Source organism: Silene latifolia, chromosome 7, assembly GCF_048544455.1.
Source record: "Silene latifolia isolate original U9 population chromosome 7, ASM4854445v1, whole genome shotgun sequence".
Lineage (NCBI taxonomy): Eukaryota > Viridiplantae > Streptophyta > Magnoliopsida > Caryophyllales > Caryophyllaceae > Silene > Silene latifolia.
In genome coordinates, this window is record NC_133532.1 from 80,928,962 (window position 1) to 80,951,633 (window position 22,672).

Below are 22,672 nucleotides of genomic sequence, written 5' to 3' on the forward strand. Positions count from 1 at the left end.
GGTACACATTGAGTGGGACTTACCCATTGAGAGTCGCTAATGGGGTAGATGATTCCCATTTGGAATAGTTTGATGATCTCTTCCTTCACCACCTCCATCATTGGTGGGTTCAATCTTCTTTGTGGTTGCCGAACCGACTTTGCTTTCCCTTCCAACCGGATCTTGTGCATGCAAACGCTTGGGCTTATCCCTTTTAGATCCGCAATGCTCCACCCAAAAGCTTCCTTGTACTTGTGCAAAACTTCCACCAATCTCTTTTCTTGATCACCCTCAAGTTGGTTTGAAATTATGAGGGGTAGAGTGTTGTTTGCCCCAAGAAACACGTACTTCAAGTGGTCGGGGAGTGGTTTTAGATTGGAGGTGGGTGGCTTAATGATGGATGGAAGTGTTCTTTCAAAGGAGGCCTCTAGAGGAAGAAATTTATCTTGATAATCATAACAGGAGGAAGAAAAAAAATCTTTGGTGGAGCTGGGAACTGCGCAGGCTGCGCCCTCGCTCGGGATGTCCTCCTCAATTTCCCTCATTTCTTCCTCTTCTTTAGATTCTTCCAAGGGTTCTTCCTTCTCCAACTCCTCTATACTTTCCTGCACATCATGAGACAACAAAAACCGCAACCCTTCTTTCTCGACATTGTTAGTGAGGGCCACTTCAAGTGGGTCCCTATGATTCAATTGATAAACTCGGTTTGCCAAGGGTTTAATTTTATCAAGAAAGTAACAAAAACTCAAGTCATCGGCCTTCTTCATCGTCTCATACACATTATACTTCAAAACTTTCCCTTCAAACTCCATGGTCAAAGTTCCATCATACATGTCAAGTTTGGTTTTGGAGGTTCTCATAAATGGCCTCCCTAGCAAGAGGGGTGTAGCCTTAGAGTCCGGTTCCATGTCTAAAACGTAAAAATAGGCCGAGAACATGAATTTGTCAACCTCTACCAACACATCTTCTACAAGACCCTTGGGGTGAATTGTAGAGGGATCCGCCAATTGGATCACAACATTGGTTCTAGACAAGGGGGGTAATTTTAGAGTCTCATAAATTGAATAAGGCATGACATTAATAGAAGACCCCGAGTCTAGCATCGCTCTAGCAAAGGTTTTGCCTCCAATTGAGCACGGTATAGTTAGCATGCCCGAGTCATCGCACTTTTTGGGAAGATTTTGTTTGAAAATTGCCGAGACATGCCTACTAACCGTGACTCTTTCAATTCCTTTTTTTGGCTTCCGTTTAGGGGTGCAAAGTTCCTTGAGAAACTTTGCATACCTAGGAACGGTTTTGATGATGGTAAAAAGAGGGATGTTGACCTCACATTTCCTAAAAGTTTCATAAAGATCGGAGTCTTTATCAAACTTCTTGGGATTTGTGAGGGCACTTGGGAATGGTACCTCCGGTTCATATTCTTTTTCAATCTCTTCAAGTTGATCCTTTGTGTTGGTGCTTCCTTCTTTTCCTTTGTCAATGCTCAAAGGACTCTTTTCTTTTTCCTCACTAGCTTTTGAAGATGACCCTTTCTCTTGTTCAACCACAAGCTCTTCTTCAATTTGCTCTTCAATGTCAATAACCCGTTCTTGTTACTTGCCCCTTCTCTTCTTCTTGGGAGGGGATTCTAAAGTTCTCCCCTTCCTCAATGTCATAGCACTAGCATTCTCTCTAGGAGGAAATGTAGTGGAGGGAATAGAAGTTGAGGTCCTTTGATTTTTCTTGGCAAGTTCTTGAGCAATTTGGCCAAGTTGGACTTCAAGGATGGCAACCTTGGCATCACTAACACTCTTTTCGGCATCAATCTTGTCAAACCTCTTGTTCGTTTTGACTTGCTCTTGCAAAATGTTCTTAAGCAAGTCTTGAACACTTGGTTCCTTTTGAGAATTGTTGTTGTTACCTTGATTGCTAAATTAGGATGATTTACCTTGGTTTTGGTTTCTACCTTGGTTGTTAAAATTCCCATTCCTATTTCCTTCTTGATTGAAATTCCCATTCCTATTTCCTTGAGAATTTGAACCTTGACCTTGTCGGGAATTTTGGTCCCTCAAGTGGTTGAATTGACCATTCACAAAGCTCTTTGAGGTGTCACCACCCCAACCAAGTCGAGGGTTGTCACTACTCCCAACATTGTAAGTGTTGCCACTAGGATCATAGTTGTAATACCCTCCCCCGGAAGGATTCCTAGCATTGTAATTCCCATAGCCCATTGCACTTACATTCTCCACACCAATTCCCTCTTCAATCATGATGGGTCAATTTTCCTCCAAGTGAGGACCTTGACAATAGTTGCACTTCACTTGATTCCCTTTACCCCCATCTTTGTTTGGATTGTTCACTATCATATTCTTCACTAAGTTAGTCAAATCATTCACACTTTGCTCAAGGTTTTGAGTAGATGAGGAAGATGTTCCCATTGAAGATGTGTTCCTTGTTCCCCTTTGGCTTCTTCCATAGTTCCTTGTAGTTGAGGCAAGTCTCTCTATGATTTCCTTGGCATCCACTATGGAGAAATTCTCCAAACCTCCTCCGATAGCGGAATTGACCATTCTTTGATCATCTTGCCCCAACCCTTCATAAAAGTTCACAAGAAGATCATCATCACTCAACCCATGGTATGGGCATTGGGCTACCAACTTCTTGAACCTCTCCCAATACTCATACATGGTTTCACCATTGAGGTCATGTTCTATGGTGGTAATGGCCTTCTTAGCACGGTTGTGGCATGAATCGGGGTAGTACTTCTCAAGGAAAGCCGCCTTCATTTCCTTCCAAGTTCTTATAGATCTCGGAGCAAGATAAAAGAGCCAATCTTTGGCCGAATCCAACAAAGAAAATGGGAAGGCTCGTAGTTTGAATTGATCCTCCGTCACCCCATTCGGAATGGCACCTTCACACATCATGTGAAATTCCGAAAGGTGACGGTTTGGGTCATTCCCCGCATGGCCATGGAACTTAGACAAGTTATGAATAAAGAAGCCTTTGAGTTCGAAATTTGCATTGGCTCCTAAAGGGGGATAGGTGATACACAAGGGTTGCTCATCATAATTCTTTGCTCGTATCTCCCGGATGGTTCTCGTGTCGTTCGCCATAGGGGGATACTCTACTTCAATCGGATTTACTTCAATAGGTTCTTCTAAAGGTGCTTCTTCTACTCGATGTTCTCTTTGTGCTCATTGGTACCAAGGATTAGTAAATAACCGCGAATATGCTCCAAAAGCGTCCTCTTCCACGAGGGTTGATTCACCGTGTTGTGGAGAACTAAACATAAACCTTCGCACTACACACACAAGTTAGAACTTTCACTTACTTATCAAAACAAAGAGAAGAGAAATAACTAACATGCAATTTAACAATCAAGCCTTTAGCTATGTTGCCCTTCCCCGGCAACGGCGCCAAAATTTGATAGCACAAAACTAGGTGTCGTAAAAAGCTAGAATTAACCTATCAAATTAACAATTTATAAACCAAACTCAACTCTACACTATGTTATTAAGGATAGTAGTAAAGGGAAGTAAGGGTCGAACCCAAGAGAAGAGATTTAAGACTAACAACTTGAATTGTAAACTATTGACTACTAAGTAGGTCTCTACTACTAATCAAGATCCTAATAACAACTTAAACTTAACAAAAGGCAATAATCACAAACAATGGCTATTAACAAAGATCAACTAGTAGGAAACATAGATGGAAAATGATTGGTTTTGGGAAACAAACATGGAAATATGAGTAAAGATTGGAGATCTTCCTATTGAGACAATTCCACAAACAACTAGTATGCAAGATTCAATATAAAGAGGAAAACTTGATGTAATTCTCTCTTAGTAACCCAACAATGGTAAAGCTTGACTCTTTTTACTCTCTTACAAATTTCTACCCAATACTATCACCTCAAGATGTTGATACATGCAAATTAAACCATCTACACATACCCTTCAACTTTGACAACAAGTCATTAAACCATGAAAAGAGACTAAGCATGAGCATTAAGAATTTACCAAAAGATGAAGCTAGGATCAATTCCTCATAAGATTAAACCATACAAATGAGCAAAAGATATGGACTTTCCTATTTGTTGTATGAATCCTTTAAACCAAATCAACAAACAACAAACTTGCTTCAACAATCCCAACTAAATTAAACCATTTCCTTAGGATTTGCACTAGTCAAGTAAATAACATGCAAGGATGGCCAACCCAAACATTCAATTACTCAACATAAGAAATTAAGCACAAGAAAAGAGCATTAGATAAATTAAGAGAGGTTTAAGAGTCTTACAATACCAAAGTTGGATACTTTGATCAAATTACATCAAGCAAAGGGTTCCATCTTCTTAGAAAAACCCAAGAAATGAAGAAAGATTACCATCCAAAGCTAAAAGATTACAACTTTCGCCCAAAATAAAGTGTTCTTTCTACTACAAGTTTCTAGAGATTATTCAATAATTAGATGATAACTAGGTCTTCAAACATGAGGAGTATTTATAGGGCTGCACTCCTTTCTAGGTTAAACCCTCCAAAAACAAGCCCAAAAACTGATTTGCTTAATAAAGCCCGTCTTTAAAACAACCTGGCGCAGGAAACTCTGTAAGCGGCGCAGGCTGCGCAGGAATGTGGCGCAGGCTGCGCACCAGCTCGGGACTCTCCTATCAACTTCCAAGTTCTGCTTGCTTCTTTACTTTCCACACTTCACTCGTCATTGCTTGCTTGAGACGGACTTCTTGTCTTGGTTGAAACCACATGAAATCTTCACCTTGACTCTTTGACACGGTTGCTTCCTTTGTCTCAAAAGGTGATCAATTCAAGACTAAATCCTTTGTGACCCAAACTACACAAAAATAGAGTGAGCCGGTAATTCCGAGATTAACGCAAAACTTGGCTCCAACATTAGAATAAACAACCTAAAATTATCAAAATAGACACGACTTATTTGATACTATCAATTATGCTCCAAATTAATTAATATTGGTTCAAAACGATGTGAATATAATTTGATGGATTTTTCAACTTCTAATGTATAACGTGTGATATTTATGTATCAAACATATATGGTCAAAACTCAATTTATTCGAATGTTTTGGTTGTATATGTGTTGCATATGCTATGTTTCAAACAACTTATTTATAAGAAATTCGCACCTTTTGTTTTTTGAAACAACAACATATAAAATAGGATGAATTGATAAACAAACCAATATAAGGAAATTTTTTCATAATCAGTACAAACATAATCAATAATTAGTAATCACTAATTAGTACCAAAATATTAACTTTTTTCTACGATAGGGATAAAGTCGCCTGAAAATATCATCTTAACCTACTCGAAAAAAAAATCCAAAAAGCCAGCATTCATGTACAAATCTCCACTCGTTATCACATTGGTTAAACCCTCTTAAATCTCAAATGTATTTAACTTGTCCAATATAATTTTTTCATTATCACATCATAAAAACCTCTCTCTTAGTAGTTACTTTAAGTTTTGTTTTTAATAAACATAATAATGATTCTTCCAAGTATATTTTTCTTGATGGATTTAATGCTCTAAGTATTATAAATTTCTCAAAATGTTTTTCGATAAGTAAATGTAACACGTTGTGAAACACTCACTTTAATCATCTATACATATCAAAATATCTCAATAAATATAATTGAAAGTATACTCAATTTAAAGCATTTTTCGCAATAAAGGTAATGATTTACATTTTAAATTTTTTTATATAAAATTTAAAATTAAATCACCGTAATTGTTATATTTAATTTTATAATATATTTATTAAACTTTAATTAATACTTTGCTGAAATTTATGTAGCATTTAGTATGTTTATATTTAATATTCAGCTGTAATTAATAGTTATATTTAATGTTGGGTTGACACGTGTCACATCCATAGGACTTCAACCCAATTATAAATATATATATATATATATATAAAAGATTTAGTACTTATAACATGCCGGAAACCCGTAATGAGTAGCAATTTAAGGTGGCTCAAATAGCACGTGTGACACTATTTCTTAGAAAATGGCTTTTAGCATCACATATTTTTATTTTTTATCAATAATCTCCGTCACAATCTTGTGACAAGGTCATATAAAATTCACTTAGATAGATCCTAGGCACTCTAATTTTTATGTTATCTATCTATATAGATGATATTTAACCCGTTGATATATCCGTCGTTATCCGGAAGACTTGCTGTTTTACAATAATATCATTATACCATAGTCCTACTTTGCATGCTGTGGTTACCAATTTAGATTAAATCACTTGAAGCCTGTCTGTCAAATTTACATAATTGCTTGCCGCACTTTCTTCCTCTTTATTCTTCCTTTTCGGCTTTACAAACGCACTGCCCTAACTGCAGTATCTTTATCCATCGTCTATATTTCTTTAGTGCTGTTAAAGGTCTTATAAAAAATAACAATAATAGACAATTTTAATCCTTTTATTAAAGGTGCTTTTGATTTCATAAACTTTGAAGTTGCTTAAGTTGTTGAGTTATTCATATTATTTTTATATATTATTTTTAAGTGGCTCATAATTCAACAAGCTTGGTATAAAACTGAATAATCAATATCATTTTTTTTTTTTTTTAAATATGAAAATGCAATCGAAGATGGAAGATAATGCGCTAAAAAAATTTCGGTGCCTCTTTGTACTAAATTCGCGCGTCTGCAACTAATTGTTTGATTATTGTTTTCTTATCACAGACACATACGGGAAGTAAAATTCTATACAAATAAAGATAGATGGTCTTAGGATTATCACATACTTATATTTAACCCAACCTTTTAAATTATAGTTTTATAACTAATACGACAGTACAAAATAAAATACGAGTAAGTCATATTTGGCCAAATATTTTGTCCGTTTCAATCATTTATTTGTCTTTAATTTAAATATTAGGAGAATATGTTTTAGTTTAATTTTGTGATAATTCTAAATGGGCAGCAAGGTCACTTGGATTGAAGTCCCCAATAGCATATAGATGGCGAAAATACATGAAAAGGCAATTGAAATATGGTATGAACTTTGCATATGGAGGAACTGGAGTATTTGATACAATGGCTCCGTACCCTAACATGACAACCCAGATTGATTTTTTTCAAAGACTTGTCAATGAGTCCGTTTTCACTCATTCGGACCTCCAAAATTCGGTGGCCCATGTCAGCTTAGCCGGCAACGACTACTCAAACTACCTTGCTAAAGGTGGTTCTATTCTGGTACATAGCAACTAAACTCAGTTTTTTTATTTTTACTACTTTCTCTGTCCCGGTCATTTGTTGTCCTTTTCCATTTTAGGGTATTTCAGTCATTTGTTGTCCTTTCTATTTTAAGAATGAACTTGATGAGTAATTTGATCATACTCATTCAATTTGTTCCATTTGTCATTTAGTTATTGGTCATCTCCTCCTTCCTTGGTCTTTGTGCCAAAACCAAAGGACAACAATTGACCGGGACGAAGGGAGTATTTTTTTTGATAAGGTAAGAAAACTAGGCCGCACTACTAGAAAAAAGGCAAAAGAGACCATTGGAAAATGACCTAAGAAACCAACATAGAGATGGTCTCAAGCTCAAAGGTCTCTTAGGGTAAGAGACCATGTAAATAAAAATGGTTTCTTTGAATAAAAGTTAGAAAGCATCCCTCATAGATAAATGGTTTCTTTTCCAACTAAAAAAGAGACCATTAAAGTAAGAAAAATGGTTTCTTAGCTTAGGATTAAAAACCATTCAACATAGATAAATGGTTTCTTTACTAAAACCATTTATTAGAGAAGTATGGTCTCTTCGATTTTTTTATTATTTTTTTTTCGCCTGAACTGCTGCATCGACATTATTATTAATGGGGCAAGAAGGAGTGATAATGCGTGTACTCATGTTTCATGCAACTGGACAAACATACAACCAAATTTTAAAATTCTAAACCATATATATAATATTGAAAAGTGTATATGTTCATACAACCACTTAAAGCAAGTAACATTTTGTGGCACTAATACAGAAGAAAAAAAAAAGATTACTATATCTTCAGAAGAAAAAAAAAAGAATACAATAATAAATAAAACCTAACTCTCAATGATCAACCTCGGTACCATCTTCCTCTACTTCCTTGTGTGTGTGTTTGAGAACAAATGTAATCCATAGTTCCCTAACCTCATCCGTCAAGCATTTGTTGGGAACAAGTCTTTGGGACATCTACAAAATACTACCAAACAAAAATTACGAAAAGAAAAATTTAGGCTACCTCGTCAAGCTAAGAATAGTGGCAAAAAGATAAAGTAGACAATATAGTAACAATAGAGCAATCAAGTGACCACATGATAAAATTACGATAAATTGCTTGAGATAGAATGATTTAGGCTACCTTTTACAAGTTATCCTTAAAGTTTACTTAAAAACATTATCCTTATAGTCTATGACAAATAAAGGTTTCTAATAATCTAATTTTTGGAAGAGTTTCATAACAATAACCAGTACGTTAACCGCACAACAACACAATCTCACCCGCACAACAACATAACTATAACAATGCATTATCACAAGAACATCTATAACAACCCATTACCATAGTAACCCATTGGCCATTACTACAAATATATCATGGAAGCATATTGTAGTTAAAGCGAAGATGCAAGTTAGAAGTAATACTTGTTCAGGAGTTGTTTGCAATTGTTTCTAGCAAATAGCAGCAAACTTAAAATCCACAATATAGCGATTCAAGTGGTTGTTTAGGAACCTATCATTTAAAAAATATATATGTAACACCCCCGCACACCAGGATGCCTTACCAAGGACCATTCCAGTGTATGACGGTGTCACCATCTCGGTTTTCCGAGGGAGTAGATCAAATTAGACAACAAAAGAACAATCTTATATTATTAAATGATTCGTACCATACAACTCAATACAAAGTCTTTATAACTGAGATACAACTACAACACTTATGACCCGCATCTCTAAACTGGTAGCGTGATGACTCGATCCCTCCAATCCTAGCAGCCACAATCAGCACTACCTGCTATGCCAACTGCTCACCATCCCCGAATGGATCATCGCAGGTTTTACAAAACAACAACAACAACAACGGGGTCAGTACTGACTAATCAAATGTAAGACAGAATAACAATGTAAACAGCTGATCACCCTCTATCCTAGTCTCACGACCTCGCACAATAACTGACTACATCCCGAAGGGTGTAGCCCTGCCAGATTACCCATCGCAACAGGTAATCCTCGCCGCCAGTGGGTGACCGCAGTCCATCCCACCTAGTCCAGCTCATCAACGAGCGACTAACAATCCCTGTCCCTTAATGTGCACATCCCCTCCCGTGGCGGGTTCCACGGAGGGCGAACTAGGGTGTGAAGTCACTCCCGCAAGTGACCCCACCACCATCACAACACACACAGCCTCACAAACACACAACACCACAATCGTCATAACACCGCCACAACACCGCCGTCACCACTACACCAATACTCCGATGATCAGTAGATAACAATTATACACAGTACAATCACAATCTTAAATCAATTAACAGTAAACTGAGTAGGGAAACCCTACCTCGTCGCTAAGCATGTAAGACCTCCATACACAGCCACGCACGACTCCAATAAGCATCTTAACCTCGATAACCATCTCCTATTACACATCTATACTCAAAGAATCACTCAAATGAACACAAGGCAGAAACTTACCTAAGATTACGCATCGACGATGGCATAGACGACCACCACCCACGTCATCCTTCCTCAGCGAATCTCGTCATTCCCATGGTGGAGGTTTAGGCTAATTACATTAAAGTGTGAAGCTATGGAGTGATAGGGGAGGGAGATAGGCTAGGGTTAGAGAAAGAGAAACTGTCGAGGAAATGAGAAAATGAAATGAATCTCGCAAACTTGCGTTTATATTTACGTGTCGACAGCAGCCATACTCGGTCGAGTACAGGAGTACTCGGCCGAGTAGGCTCTACTCGGTCGAGTATAGGTGATACTCGGCCGAGTAGCCTCAGCTAGGTCGAGTAAGTAATCCTATAAACCTCATGTTACAAGCCTGATCCCTCACCCATTCATCCCTAAGGTCTGTTTGGTCAACAAGATCGGTCAACAACGTTCTTAAATATCCTGGGTATTAGAGTATTCCCCCCTTATAAAGAACTTCATCCCCGAAGTTCAGCCCGCACGACACTCTCCTCAGGTTTACGTACCGTGACATTAACCACCTACACCAAGGTGCACAAATTCAAACCATCCTGACATTACCATCATACCACCTTACTCAAACAACAACCACCTATCACAGCTACTCCTCCAAACAATACTAATCACCAACTTTCACATATACATACGGAAATTAACGAATTCATATGCATTCTTTTGCCAAAAGCGACACAACTACTATCAACCATACACCAATGTGAAGCAATACTCAGAAGAGCACTCAACCATACAAATATACAAATATACAAATGCAAAACCATACACAAATGCGAACCACCACATTCCGTACGCTTATATCAATTATCATAAATTGAATTGAGACACCCGTGCACAGTATAACCTTCATATTACTTGAATACAACATGGATACAACTTAAAGGAAACATGAATGTAATTCCGAATGCTAACATGCCTAACATACATGTGATTCCAAATATCACAGGTATAATTAAATACATATTTCTCATAAATAAATACGTATAATTAAATACATATTTCATATAAATAAATACTTAGTTCCGCGACATTACTCTTCCCCTCTTAAAGGAACTTCCTCCCCGAAGTTCACCACTAGCCACTTCCCGTGCCCAAAGCCAATACGTACCTCATGACGGTGACATTACTCATAGACTCTTGTAGCACACTTACTTTATGACATTACACCCTTGTGACTTATAAAGACAAAATATTTCAGCAACCAAGTAGTGTATAAAAATTAAAATATGGAATTAATGAGAAATAGCAGTTTTATGCGTAACCCGTTGAGGCAATTATCACTGTAACCAAACATATATACGTATAAAACTTGTTACAGTTACCACGCTGTATGAGTATGGTGTTACCTTTCATATAATTTAGTGATTCGGGTATTCCTCCCCTAAACAATTTAAGTTTATGGTACCCAACCAATGTTATACAACGAAACATTCACAAATTCATAGCTTATTCCAACAATCACGTATCCGTGATACAATCATAATCCATCTGTGGAACATCTTATAGTATAAAATAGCAAAAATAAGGCACTAACAAACTCTTTCATACAATTATCACAATAATTATGTAATTCACATAGCTATTTCCCATCAGTTCTCTGTATCAGCAATAATCGGCCGAGTATGAAAGGCTACTCGGTCGAGTAAGCTCTACTCGGTCGAGTATATTTGTATACTCGGCCGAGTAAGCTCTACTCGGTCGAGTAGTAACTATGCTCGGTCGAGTAGTAACTATGCTCGGTCGAGTTATGACAGTCAGAGAGCGTTTTGACGACATTACCTAGAGCATTCACAATCAACCTGCATCAAATTCTTCCCAGTAATATTAAACACAACTAATTCCTAACATAAACGACATTCAACACGTCTCCATACGATAAATTAAGTAAGTAACGGCCTTATGGCCGAGTACAGTCATCCAACAATAGATAATAAATCCCGAAAGCAACAACCAAAATAGAAGTACTAAATCCGGCACAAACGAAATAAATCCAACATCAAAGAAGTCAAACCAAATAACGCAACAACATAAGATCAATAATGAGGACCCTCCTCCATGTCATCATCACCACCTGCGCCAGAAGTACCTGCACCTGAACTCCCCGCTCTTGGAAAGCCTGCTGCTGCTGAGTAATCCCCTCCTAGCTGACTGCTAGCGTTGGCTCCCCACGGTCCCGCGAGGTAGCCGAACTCAGTCTCCTCCGGAGGTCTCCAGTAACTCGGGTCAACCCCATAGCTGTGGAATACTCCAGTATCCACTCCCGGTCCCCTCCACCAGACAGGCTGTGCTAACTTTGTCCCTATGCCCTGGTTGAGGGTCATCTCATGCAGGTTGCGGAGCACCAAAGTAGAAGAGATCCGCTCAGCCAGGTCATGCGGCTGCATCTTGGGATCATGCACTGTGGGGTAGGGCGAATACTGGTAAGGATGGTAAGGATAGGAGTCAGGAGCAGAGTAAGAGGGCTCAGGTACAACCGGGTCTGCCCTAGACTGCCTCACTCCACGGCGCTCCCTAGGTGGGGGAGGTGCCTGCTGTTGTCCCTCAGGTACGGTGACAGGCTCAGGTAAGTCCAAGAGAATCCGTGGGTCAATCAGGTAGGACTGGGGCTCAGGTCTAGGAATGGCACAAGTCTCCCACTCAGCCAAATGATCAACAACATGGAGATGAGCTGGGTTCGGAAGCACCATCCACATAGTTCCCCTCACCCTCCAGGCATAAGACCCATCATCCATCTTCCTCAACCATCGGTTCTGACGCCAGTACTGAGCATCCATGGTAGGCACAATCTCTACATACTCATTCCCCTCAGGAGGTGGGGCCTCAAAATCTGTCAGGCGCTGAGCTAGGCGGGTCACTATGGCCCCGCAGGCAATATGTCGAGTCTCGGACTGTGCCATGCGCTCAAGACTAGAGCACACTACACCAGGGGCACTATAGTAGAACGGTTTCTGACGGTGTAGGTTAAGGTAAGACATAAGAAGCATAACCTCATGAGAATTAAGCTTGCTCACATCATCTCTCGAGTACAACAAACAGGTCATCATGTTCAGAAACATACGAAGGGAAATGTGCTGAACATCATTAATAAGCATGGCACTGGCACTAGGGGCAGGTCTGCTAGTCCAATATGGAAGGTAAAGAGGTGCACCACTGTTCTTGGCTACATCACTAAGGTACCCCTCCCCCTCGGCCTCAAGACCCAAATGATCAGCAAACTCATCTAGGGTAAGCTCATGATCTTCATTCATGAAACGAAAAGAGACAGTCTTTCCCTTCTTATCATAAACAAAAGAGCTCAAAAACTCTAAGGTCAAGTGGGGGTAGGATTTCTTTCTCTGATGGTACAAACCCTCCATACCCAAAATCTGAAAGATGTGAAATATGTCCTCCTTGATCCCTAAAGTCTCAAGGATACCAGGATTAACACAGCGGGTGGGACGAAAAGGGCGACGCATAAGAGCCACAAAAGCCTTACGATGATTGAAGTCAGAGAATATTACCGATGGATGTGCCTCCACCGGTGGAACTACCGGTTCAGTGCTTGACTGACCAGTCTCTAGCTGGACATTAGCATGAGTTCTTTTGTTGGGTAAGCCTCTGGTTTTCACCATACTGCAAGGAAACAATCTTTAACAAGGGATTGACACAAAAATTCTTAGTGCAAAAGACGGACTGTTTTCAATTGTATAACGATTTTTGAACAATCTTTTTAAGACAAATTATCAGAAAATCACCAATTACCCTACAATTTATATGGTTGCAAGCTTTAAATTGTTTCAAATTAAGGAATAATCATCAACAACCAAGAGAGTTTCGTTTTTGGTAACCCTAGAATTCAGAAATTGAATTTTAAACCATGAAATTAATCAATCAAGGCATACACAAGATCTATATACAGCTGGATCCAAGAACCAATAAGTTAAAGACTAAATTTCAACTGTTTTAGCAAGAAAATCGAAATATAGCATGCTAGTATACCATAACTTTGGAAACAAATGAGGAAATTGAGTTTAAATCTTACCTTAAATTGATTTGGGGCAAACAAGAACAGGTGGAACACCAAGGTTTTACCCAAAAGCTTGAGAAAGGAAGGATATGGAGTTTTTAGAGAGAAGGGAAGGTGAAGATGGGAGGCGGAAATAAGAAAGAAAGGCACGAAAATAGGGTTTTTGTATAACCCGTATAAGACCTGCTACAGTACTACTCGGTCGAGTATTGGGAATACTCGGTCGAGTGTCGACTACTCGGTCGAGTGTTTAGGAATACTCGGCCGAGTGTGGTTTACTCGGTCGTGTACCCTTCTTACTCGGTCGAATTTTGAAGAACAGAAGCAATTTTTATTTCCACAAAACGTATACTCGGTTGTATAGCTTGATACTCGGTCGAGTATGGTCTACTCGGTCGAGTACAGTCACCTACTCGGTCGAGTTTTCCGAAAGTGAAGACAAAGTCGTAACTTTTCATTGTTCCTGCAAAATTAGATAATATCGTTCGGAGTTCCGTGCAACCGGCTCGTCACTATTAAAGCTGATTTCTACCACATAAACACATAACAACACGTATATTTGTACATCCATCGTCAGACAATCATCACTCCTACCTTCATTCCTCACTATGCCAAGAAACTATTATCCCATACCCTTATAACATACGTCAACAATCTAATTACGGTACCTGCAAGATTTAGCTCTTATGTCACATCATCTCTAATTCTACTAGTCACCAGCCATACACCTTAACCACATTTGCAAAGCAGCAATTCAACACACAACCCATTCATCGTGAAACAAATTGGTTAACTTACCACTGGTCGCACATTGCAACAATTCCATCACTCACTCCAACTTTTCCACACATACATCAAAACACATATCACCCTAATAATAGATACACACAACAATCATCACCAAGAAATCAACGACTCTCACTAGCTACCTTTTTCCCGTGTCTGGCTTAAGTCCGATGGGGCCATGATTTTTAAATGAGGGCGCCTACTCACCCAAAATCTAGCATCGGCTGGGGCTCCCAACGTACATACACCAGGTTTAATTTAATTGACACCCTATATTCATTAGATTCATTGGTTCAGGTTCCAAAATCGTCGGCTCTGATACCACTTTGTAACACCCCCGCACACCAGGATGCCTTACCAAGGACCATTTCAGTGTATGACGGTGTCACCATCTCGGTTTCCCGAGGGAGTAGATCAAATTAGACAACAAAAGAACAATCTTATATTATTAAATGATTCGTACCATACAACTCAATACAAAGTCTTTATAACTGAGATACAACTACAACACTTATGACCCCCATCTCTAAACTGGTAGCGTGATGACTCGATCCCTCCAATCCTAGCACCACAATCAAGACTACCTTAAGCCAACCGCTCACCATCCCCGAATGGATCACCGCAGTTTTACAAAAAAACAACGGGGGTCGATCGACTAATCAAATGTAAGACAATAACAATGTAAACAATCATCACCTCTATCCCAGTCTCACGACCTCGCACAATAACTGACTACACCCCGAAGGGTGTAGCCCTGCCAGATTACCCATCGCAACAGATAATCCTCGTCGCCAGTGGGTGACCGCAGTCCATCCCACCTAGTCCAGCTCATCAACGAGCGACTAACAATCCCTGTCCCTTAATGTGCACATCCCCTCCCGTGGCGGGTTCCACGGAGAGCGAACTAGGGTGTGAAGTCACTCCCGCAAGTGACCCCACCACCATCACAACACACACAGCCTCACAACTGTCACAACACCACAATCGTCATAACACCGCCACAACACCACCGTCATCACTACACCAATACTCCGATGATCAGTAGATAAAAATTATACACAGTACAATCACAATCTTAAATCAATTAACAGTAAACTGAGTAGGGAAACCCTACCTCGTCGCTAAGCATGTAAGACCTCCATACACAGCCACGCACGACTCTAATAAGCATCCTAACCACGATAACCATCTCCTATTACACATCTATACTCAAAGAATCACTCAAATGAACACAAGGCAGAAACTTACCTAACATTACGCATCGACGATGGCATAGACGACCACCACCCACGTCATCCTTCCTCAGCGAATCCCGTCATTCCCATGGTGGAGGTTTAGGCTAATTACATTAAAGTGTGAAGCTATGGAGTGATAGGGGAGGGAGATAGGCTAGGGTTAGAGAAAGAGAAAATGTCGAGGAAATGAGAAAATGAAATTAATCTCGCGAACTTGCGTTTATATTAACGTGTCGACAGCAGCCATACTCGGTCGAGTACAGGAGTACTCGGCCGAGTAGGCTCTACTCGGTCGAGTATAGGTGATACTCGGCCGAGAAGCCTCAGCTAGGTTGAGTAAGTAATCCTATAAACCTCATGTTACAAGCCTGATCCCTCACCCATTCATCCCTAAGGTCTGTTTCGTCAACAAGATCGGTCAACAACGTTCTTAAATATCCTGGGTATTACAATATAGTATTATCTTTAACTTAAAAATATCAAGAAGTTACATAGATGAGGTGGGGGGAGAAAAAGAGAAGGGGCTTATTGGATGTGATGACATTACATCTAAAAGACGAACCTCAGTTCTCTAAAGCTTGCAAAAGTGTTCAAAATTGCAATATAAAAATGCTCTCAGTAATAATAGATATAATGGGACTATTTCACATGAAAATCTATTTAAGAACATGATCGGGTGCTTTGCTTAGACACTAGTTTTGAGGTGTTACATACAAGTAACATCTCTGAACTTTGGTGGAAATCAAACGAACAACATGGAAATTGCAAATTTGCATATAAACCCTAAATAAGAACTCATAAATCTACTCTAAATATGAGACTAAAAAATAGTAGCCCATAACGTTAACAAACTCAAGTTTATAAAAACAACAAACGACTAAAAGCCATATATAAATTTCATAATTCCTAGAAAAAGAAGTTCGATATAATAAGAGACTGATTAACTTACGAAAAGTGTGTCCTTCCCAACGTTTATTCTAGTGTCGCTTCGTAAGATTCAGTTCTTTAGTTTCCTTGACTGTATTTTGATAAAACAAACAAACATAATGAGTGATTCATCAACTTACAATAGAATTCAACTTAACCTGCTTCTTAAACACTTAACAGTATTACTTAGTCTCATTTTGAAGAACCTCAGATAGGTATGTCATTCTAGACAATTTGAGGAGATGGAGTAACATAAACACAAACTATTAACTCAGATATACCTTTGGGGAATTACCATGGCCTTTAATAAGGGTTTGGTTGCTCAACGTTGTAGCTACCAAGGGTACCAGCCTAGAAACAAACAGTAATTTCCATTGAACCGTTATGAACACATGTTCATTTATCTTTATCTATGTTTCATTAATATTAAATAGTTATTAACTCACTGATGTATCTACATTCAAGTTACCTTGATTGAATCTTGAAGAAAATTCATGGTATTAAGTAATGTACCAGGTTTCATAATAACCTGTGAACAAAATAGTCATTGCAGTCAAAACATTAAGCTATTAATCCTTTCACTCCTCTAGAACAATTAAAACTCCCAAAACAGGCAACCAAACCTTGTTATTTAGAAAGTACCAGCGATTCTAATTGAAGAACCAATTCCAAATTCTAGCATTTCCTTATACATCCGCACTAAAGAAAGCATCATCTAGCATTGTAATTCTTTCAAAAAGACTATCTTCTTTATTTTCATGACGAATTCAAGTAAACACAGGCTTAAACCATATAAACGATTCACCTTTTTCAATCCATAACTTAGAAATCAGTAAAAACAGTCTTAAAACTACCACATTTCAATCGTGTGAAAAGTCAAGGTACCAAAGTAGAACTATCTCAAAACTAACTACCAAATCGTCAAAATTAAAGAATATGAATTGAAATTGATTAATTAATTAGGGTTTGAGCAATTGAGAATTGAAGGTATATAACCACAAAACCACTCCGAAAATGCATACAATTATGCAAAAAATCCAAAAACTAGTAATAATTAATCTAATAGAGTTAATATGACTTTAGATAGGGCTTGATGATATAACATTGAGATTTGGGATTTGGGGAAGAATACTTACAATCGACTCACAGCTGCGTGGAGAGATTGAAGAGAGGGCGAAAAACGTGTCAACGATGATTGTGACGGAGTCGTGGAGGTGACCTTGCACCGTCGGCCTGCCACTCACGGAATGCTGGAGAGGCGGCATACCTGTGATAGAAATAGAGGGGTAAAGGGGTTATTAGGGATAATGTGTGGGAAGGGAATCTAATGACTAGAGAGGGAATGGCATGGGTTAATTTCAGCCTTTTAATTTTTTTTTAATTTAAAACTAAGAAACCTTTTATAAGAACAATGGTTTCTTTGTTACTTTTTAAGACACGATTTATCTATGAAAATTGGTTTCTTATGTTAAAGAAACCATGTAAGTATTTACTTGGTTATTTATTGATGATCTTTTTTCCATTTATTCTAGTAGTGTCGATCCTCTAGGCAAGGGCGTCTAAGACCCCGTGCAACCACGGGCGGAGAAACCGGGCCTTCAATTTTGGACACTGAATTTACAAGCATTGTTGATGAATTCAATATAAACATCGAAGTATAGTAAACTTGTACATTCATATTTGGGGCTTCATTTTTTTGCGATGTCCCGGGCCTCCGTTTGTTACAAGATGCCCCTACCTCCAGGATAGAACTAACCTATCTTATCCTTTCGAATGAGAGAGGTAAGTTGAAGCCACCGGCTTTCAAACCACCTCGAAAGAGTTGGACATCCAATAGAAGCCATGAAGTCAGCAACCTTGTTTAGCTTCACGAAAGTAATGTTTAATTATCACTTCATCGAAGAAATGAAGGTCTAATTTCACATCCTTGATAATACTAGAGATTTTCCAAGGAATTTGCCAAGTACTACGAAGTGAGTTAATAACACATAAATTATCACCCTCCACAATTAATTTTGAGATTCTTAAGTGTTTAGCGGCGAAAATACATTCTTTTAAAGCGAGAGCTTCCGCAAGAAGAATACTATTAGATTCACATTTTTTTGCTCCTAAAAAAACGACTTTACCATTATGATCTCTTATACAATATCCTAAAGCAACTTTATTGCCTTCTATTCTCGAACCGTCAAAATTTAGCTTTAGGAAACTGTTTCTAAGTTTCTCGATCCCACCAGATTTCTTCCTTACTAGAATTGATTCTAGTTGACTTGTCTTTTTTGGGATTGTTTAGGTCCTTTTGTCTAGTCTCATTCCAGATCTTAATGTTATTATTACATAAAATAATAATTTTGCTGCTATTGATATGAACATTGTTAAAGATAAAGTCATTTCTATAAAACCATGCATTCCACCAAATAAAGATAATTTTAATGAAATCATCTTTTGGAATTAAGTCTTTGAGATAATAGAATTTCATAAGAAAGCTTTGACTTGTAATATTATCATAATTTGACAAAAAATTATTAAAGCTAATAATATTCATGTCTTGGATAACCGAACCAATCAAGGGACATTCGTAAAAGAAATGCTCTTTATTTTCAATATGATGGTTGCACAAAACACAAATAGGTGGGACATTAATATGACTTTTAAGAAGGCTGCTCTTCGTTGGAAGGCCATCAACACAGGCTTTCCAAAGGAAAAATTTTAACTTTGGAGGAATATTCAATTTCCAAATCCAGTAAAATTCATATTTTTCAAGACTTTGATCGAACAAACCTTGTGCTAACCATGTTGCTGTTTTGGTAGAAAAAATTCCATCTACGGACAACCCCCAAAGGAGGGTATCCGGAATATCATTATGTGGCAGTGGAATGTTAGTAATCCGATTAACAACATCGTTGTTCACTAAATTGGATAATTTACAAACATCCCATTGTTTATCAGAGGTAATGAAATCTTTAACCAAAAAATTAGGATCACGGGTACTATCATCACCAATAGTGCTGGTAATTGGGTGTGAAAAGACCCAATTATCAGTCCAGAATTTAATATTGCTGCCATTTCCTACCTGTTATCACAACCCTTTTCTAAATAGAGCCCAAAGACTCATAAGTTTACGCCATTGCCACAAAGAGACTGAATTAGGCTTATGATCAAAGAGTGAACAATTTCTCAGGTATTTTTTAGTAATCACTTTGACCCATATGCTTTCTTTATCCATAAGAATTTTCCATAAAAGTTTCGTTTGAAGAGCTTTATTAGCTGCTTCAGAAGACTTTATCCCCTGTCCACCAAACGATTTCGGTAAACAAACTTTATGCCAACAAATCAAATTATTGGAACGCTGAAAATGGTTCTTATTCCAGAGAAAGTCTCGATTAATTTTATCTAATCTATTATGGATGATGAAGGAAGAAGGAAGCTTTGCATTTGAAAAGTTCCCTTCGCGGCTAAATTAGCATTTACCAGAACTAGTCTACCTCCTTGCGATAATGAATTCGCTTTCCATTTCGATAATTGAGTGCAAGAAGAATGAACAATACTTTCAGAAGTATTTTTAGTCACTCTGCTGTCAATTATAGGACATCATAAATATTTACCTAAATGAGCTTCCTCGTTCATACGAATAATACCGCTAAAAGATTCACGAAGAGAACGATCAATATTTCTAGTGCATTGAAAAGTAGATTTGTCAAAATTAACAAATTGTCTTGATATCGTGCAAAATTTATCTAATATAGACTTAATGGTTCTACAACTCTGATTAGAGGCTTTAGTGAAAATAATAGTGTCATCCGCAAAAGTAAGAAATGAAATTTTCTCCACCCCAACTCCAATTCTAATACCATTATCAATAGAACTAAGATCACTATTTTTTTTGTAGTGATCTTGATAAAGTTTCGGCGCACATAATAAATATATACGGCGAAAGCGGGTCTTCCTGTCGAATACCTCGAGTGGGTCTAATGACATCGCCTGGTGTTCTAATTATGGACGATCTTATCATATTAATCCATACTACATTTTAATTTAGAATAAACTCAACTATCAAATCTTCAACTTAAAATAGTCTAAGCTAAGGCCGGTCAAAAAACCTCATTTGTATTAAATGGCGGACAAAAGTATATGAGGTAGTGATTCTTTTAAGGGCTTGCTTGGGATGAGAGTAATTATTAAGGGAGTAATGAGAGCTAAAATAAGAAGAAATGAGAGGAGATTGATGCTTTGTGGTGGTTGTGGAGGGTGGAAAGAGGAGGTGAGGGAGGAATTATTACCTCTATATGGAGGTAATAATTACTTGGAGGGGGAGGTGGATAACAATTACTCCCTTAATGCATGGAGGGACTATTACACTATATTTGCCCATTTCTATCTTCAACCTCCATCTCTTCCCTCAATTTTTTAGTTCATTTTAGCTCTATTACTCCCTTAGTTATTACTCTCATCCCAAGCAAGCCCTAAAGAGAGTAAATTGAGTAGTTATTATTATATACATTTTTTTTACAAAACAACAAGCTAAAATCTACAGTTTTCTATTTTGAGAAAACGAGGCAAATAGTTAAGATTATTCTAAATTTAAATATAGTATGAATTAATATAAAAAGGTCGTTCATAATTGGGATTATTGTTTTGAATTAATCCTTTATATTACTACATACAAACATCGTAAGATGTTTTGGCACCCTCCTTAATGACATTTTTGCCTATCATTAAAGGTTTAAGAACTACTTATATATGTACAAGAATTTTCTAGATTATTAGTTTTACATGCGTAATTATAATAGTTTACAACTTATAAGTTTAAAATCTTATTAGACCATGTGGCAGGAGCTAATGGGGTGCTTCGTATCAAAATCACATAAGTTTAGAGTCGTTGGTTGGTAACGATTAATTTTTTTTTCTTACGTATATATAACTTATATCGTCCTTATCTAAAAAAAAAAAATCTACTACGTAATAGTTAGTAATTTTCAAAGCGGGTGAAAAAAACACCCACTTTTGCGGGCTTGCAAAAGTGCTAACTAGATAGCATTGTTTTATATAAATGCAACAGGATCTTCAATCATATATTGCACAAGTGGTGAACCAACTAGTAATTGATCTTCAACGGATATACAATTTAGGAGTGAAGAAGATATCATTAACATCATTACAACCCTTGGGATGTTTACCTACAAACACATTTGAAACATCATTTCAGCTGTGCAATTCTACATCTAACAAGGCTGTCAAGTTTCATAATCTATTGTTACAACAAGCGGTCTCCAAGTTGAATAAACACCTTCATAACCCTTTTGTTGTTGTTGATCTATACACCGCCTTCTCATCCATCATCCATGAAAAAGGAGCTCAACAAGGTTTGTCTTCTTCATGTTTATTAGTTAATTATGTGACGATATATATATATAAGTATGTCAACTCAATTAATCTGGGTTTGTTACGCAGGAAATATAAGGTTTGACAATCCATTAAAGCCATGTTGCATGGGTATAAATAAGGCATATGAATGCGGAGATGTGGATGAAAAAGGTAATAAAATGTATAATGTTTGTAAAAATCCCGAGTCATATTTCTTTTGGGATTTAGTCCACCCTACACAAGCTGGTTGGCATGCCGTGACAATAGCTCTACAGTCGACGCTTCAACAACTTCGCCATTAACTCCATTTTATTGAAATTAGAATGATAAAACAAAATTTTCTTCTACGGTGGAAATTGTTGTTTAATATTTGCTAAAGTTTCGTATTCATCTGATTGTATTTATAACTGTTTAGTTATGTCAAGTTTTTTTTTCATTTTTAGAAAGCACACTACAACTCTATTTGGCATGATTAGTTAACGGTTAGGTGAAACTTGAAAAATGTAGATAAAAATTGAATAATCATGATAAGTGTACCTCATTTCTACACCTTTCGCCAATTAGCTGATGATAATTGGGCCGCATGTTTAGTATACATTGCGATTTTATGACATCTTATAAATCCGTCGACAAGTGGTATTTCAAACATTCGTGTTAACTCCTTG

At 37.7% G+C, this 22,672-nt stretch overlaps 1 protein-coding gene across 1 annotated transcript in view; it reads left to right on the forward strand.

Annotated features, from left to right (window-relative positions):
• Window positions 1-22,453, forward strand: part of LOC141592330 (GDSL esterase/lipase At5g03610-like) — a 34,048-nt gene extending 11,595 nt beyond the window's left edge. Inside the window, exons 3-5 of the mRNA XM_074412943.1 lie at window positions 6,930-7,201; window positions 21,703-22,006; window positions 22,095-22,453. Coding sequence (XP_074269044.1) covers window positions 6,930-7,201; window positions 21,703-22,006; window positions 22,095-22,309 — 791 coding nt within the window. The 3' untranslated portion in view covers window positions 22,310-22,453. The remainder of the gene's footprint in view (window positions 1-6,929; window positions 7,202-21,702; window positions 22,007-22,094) is intronic.
• Window positions 22,454-22,672: the final 219 nt, after the last annotated feature.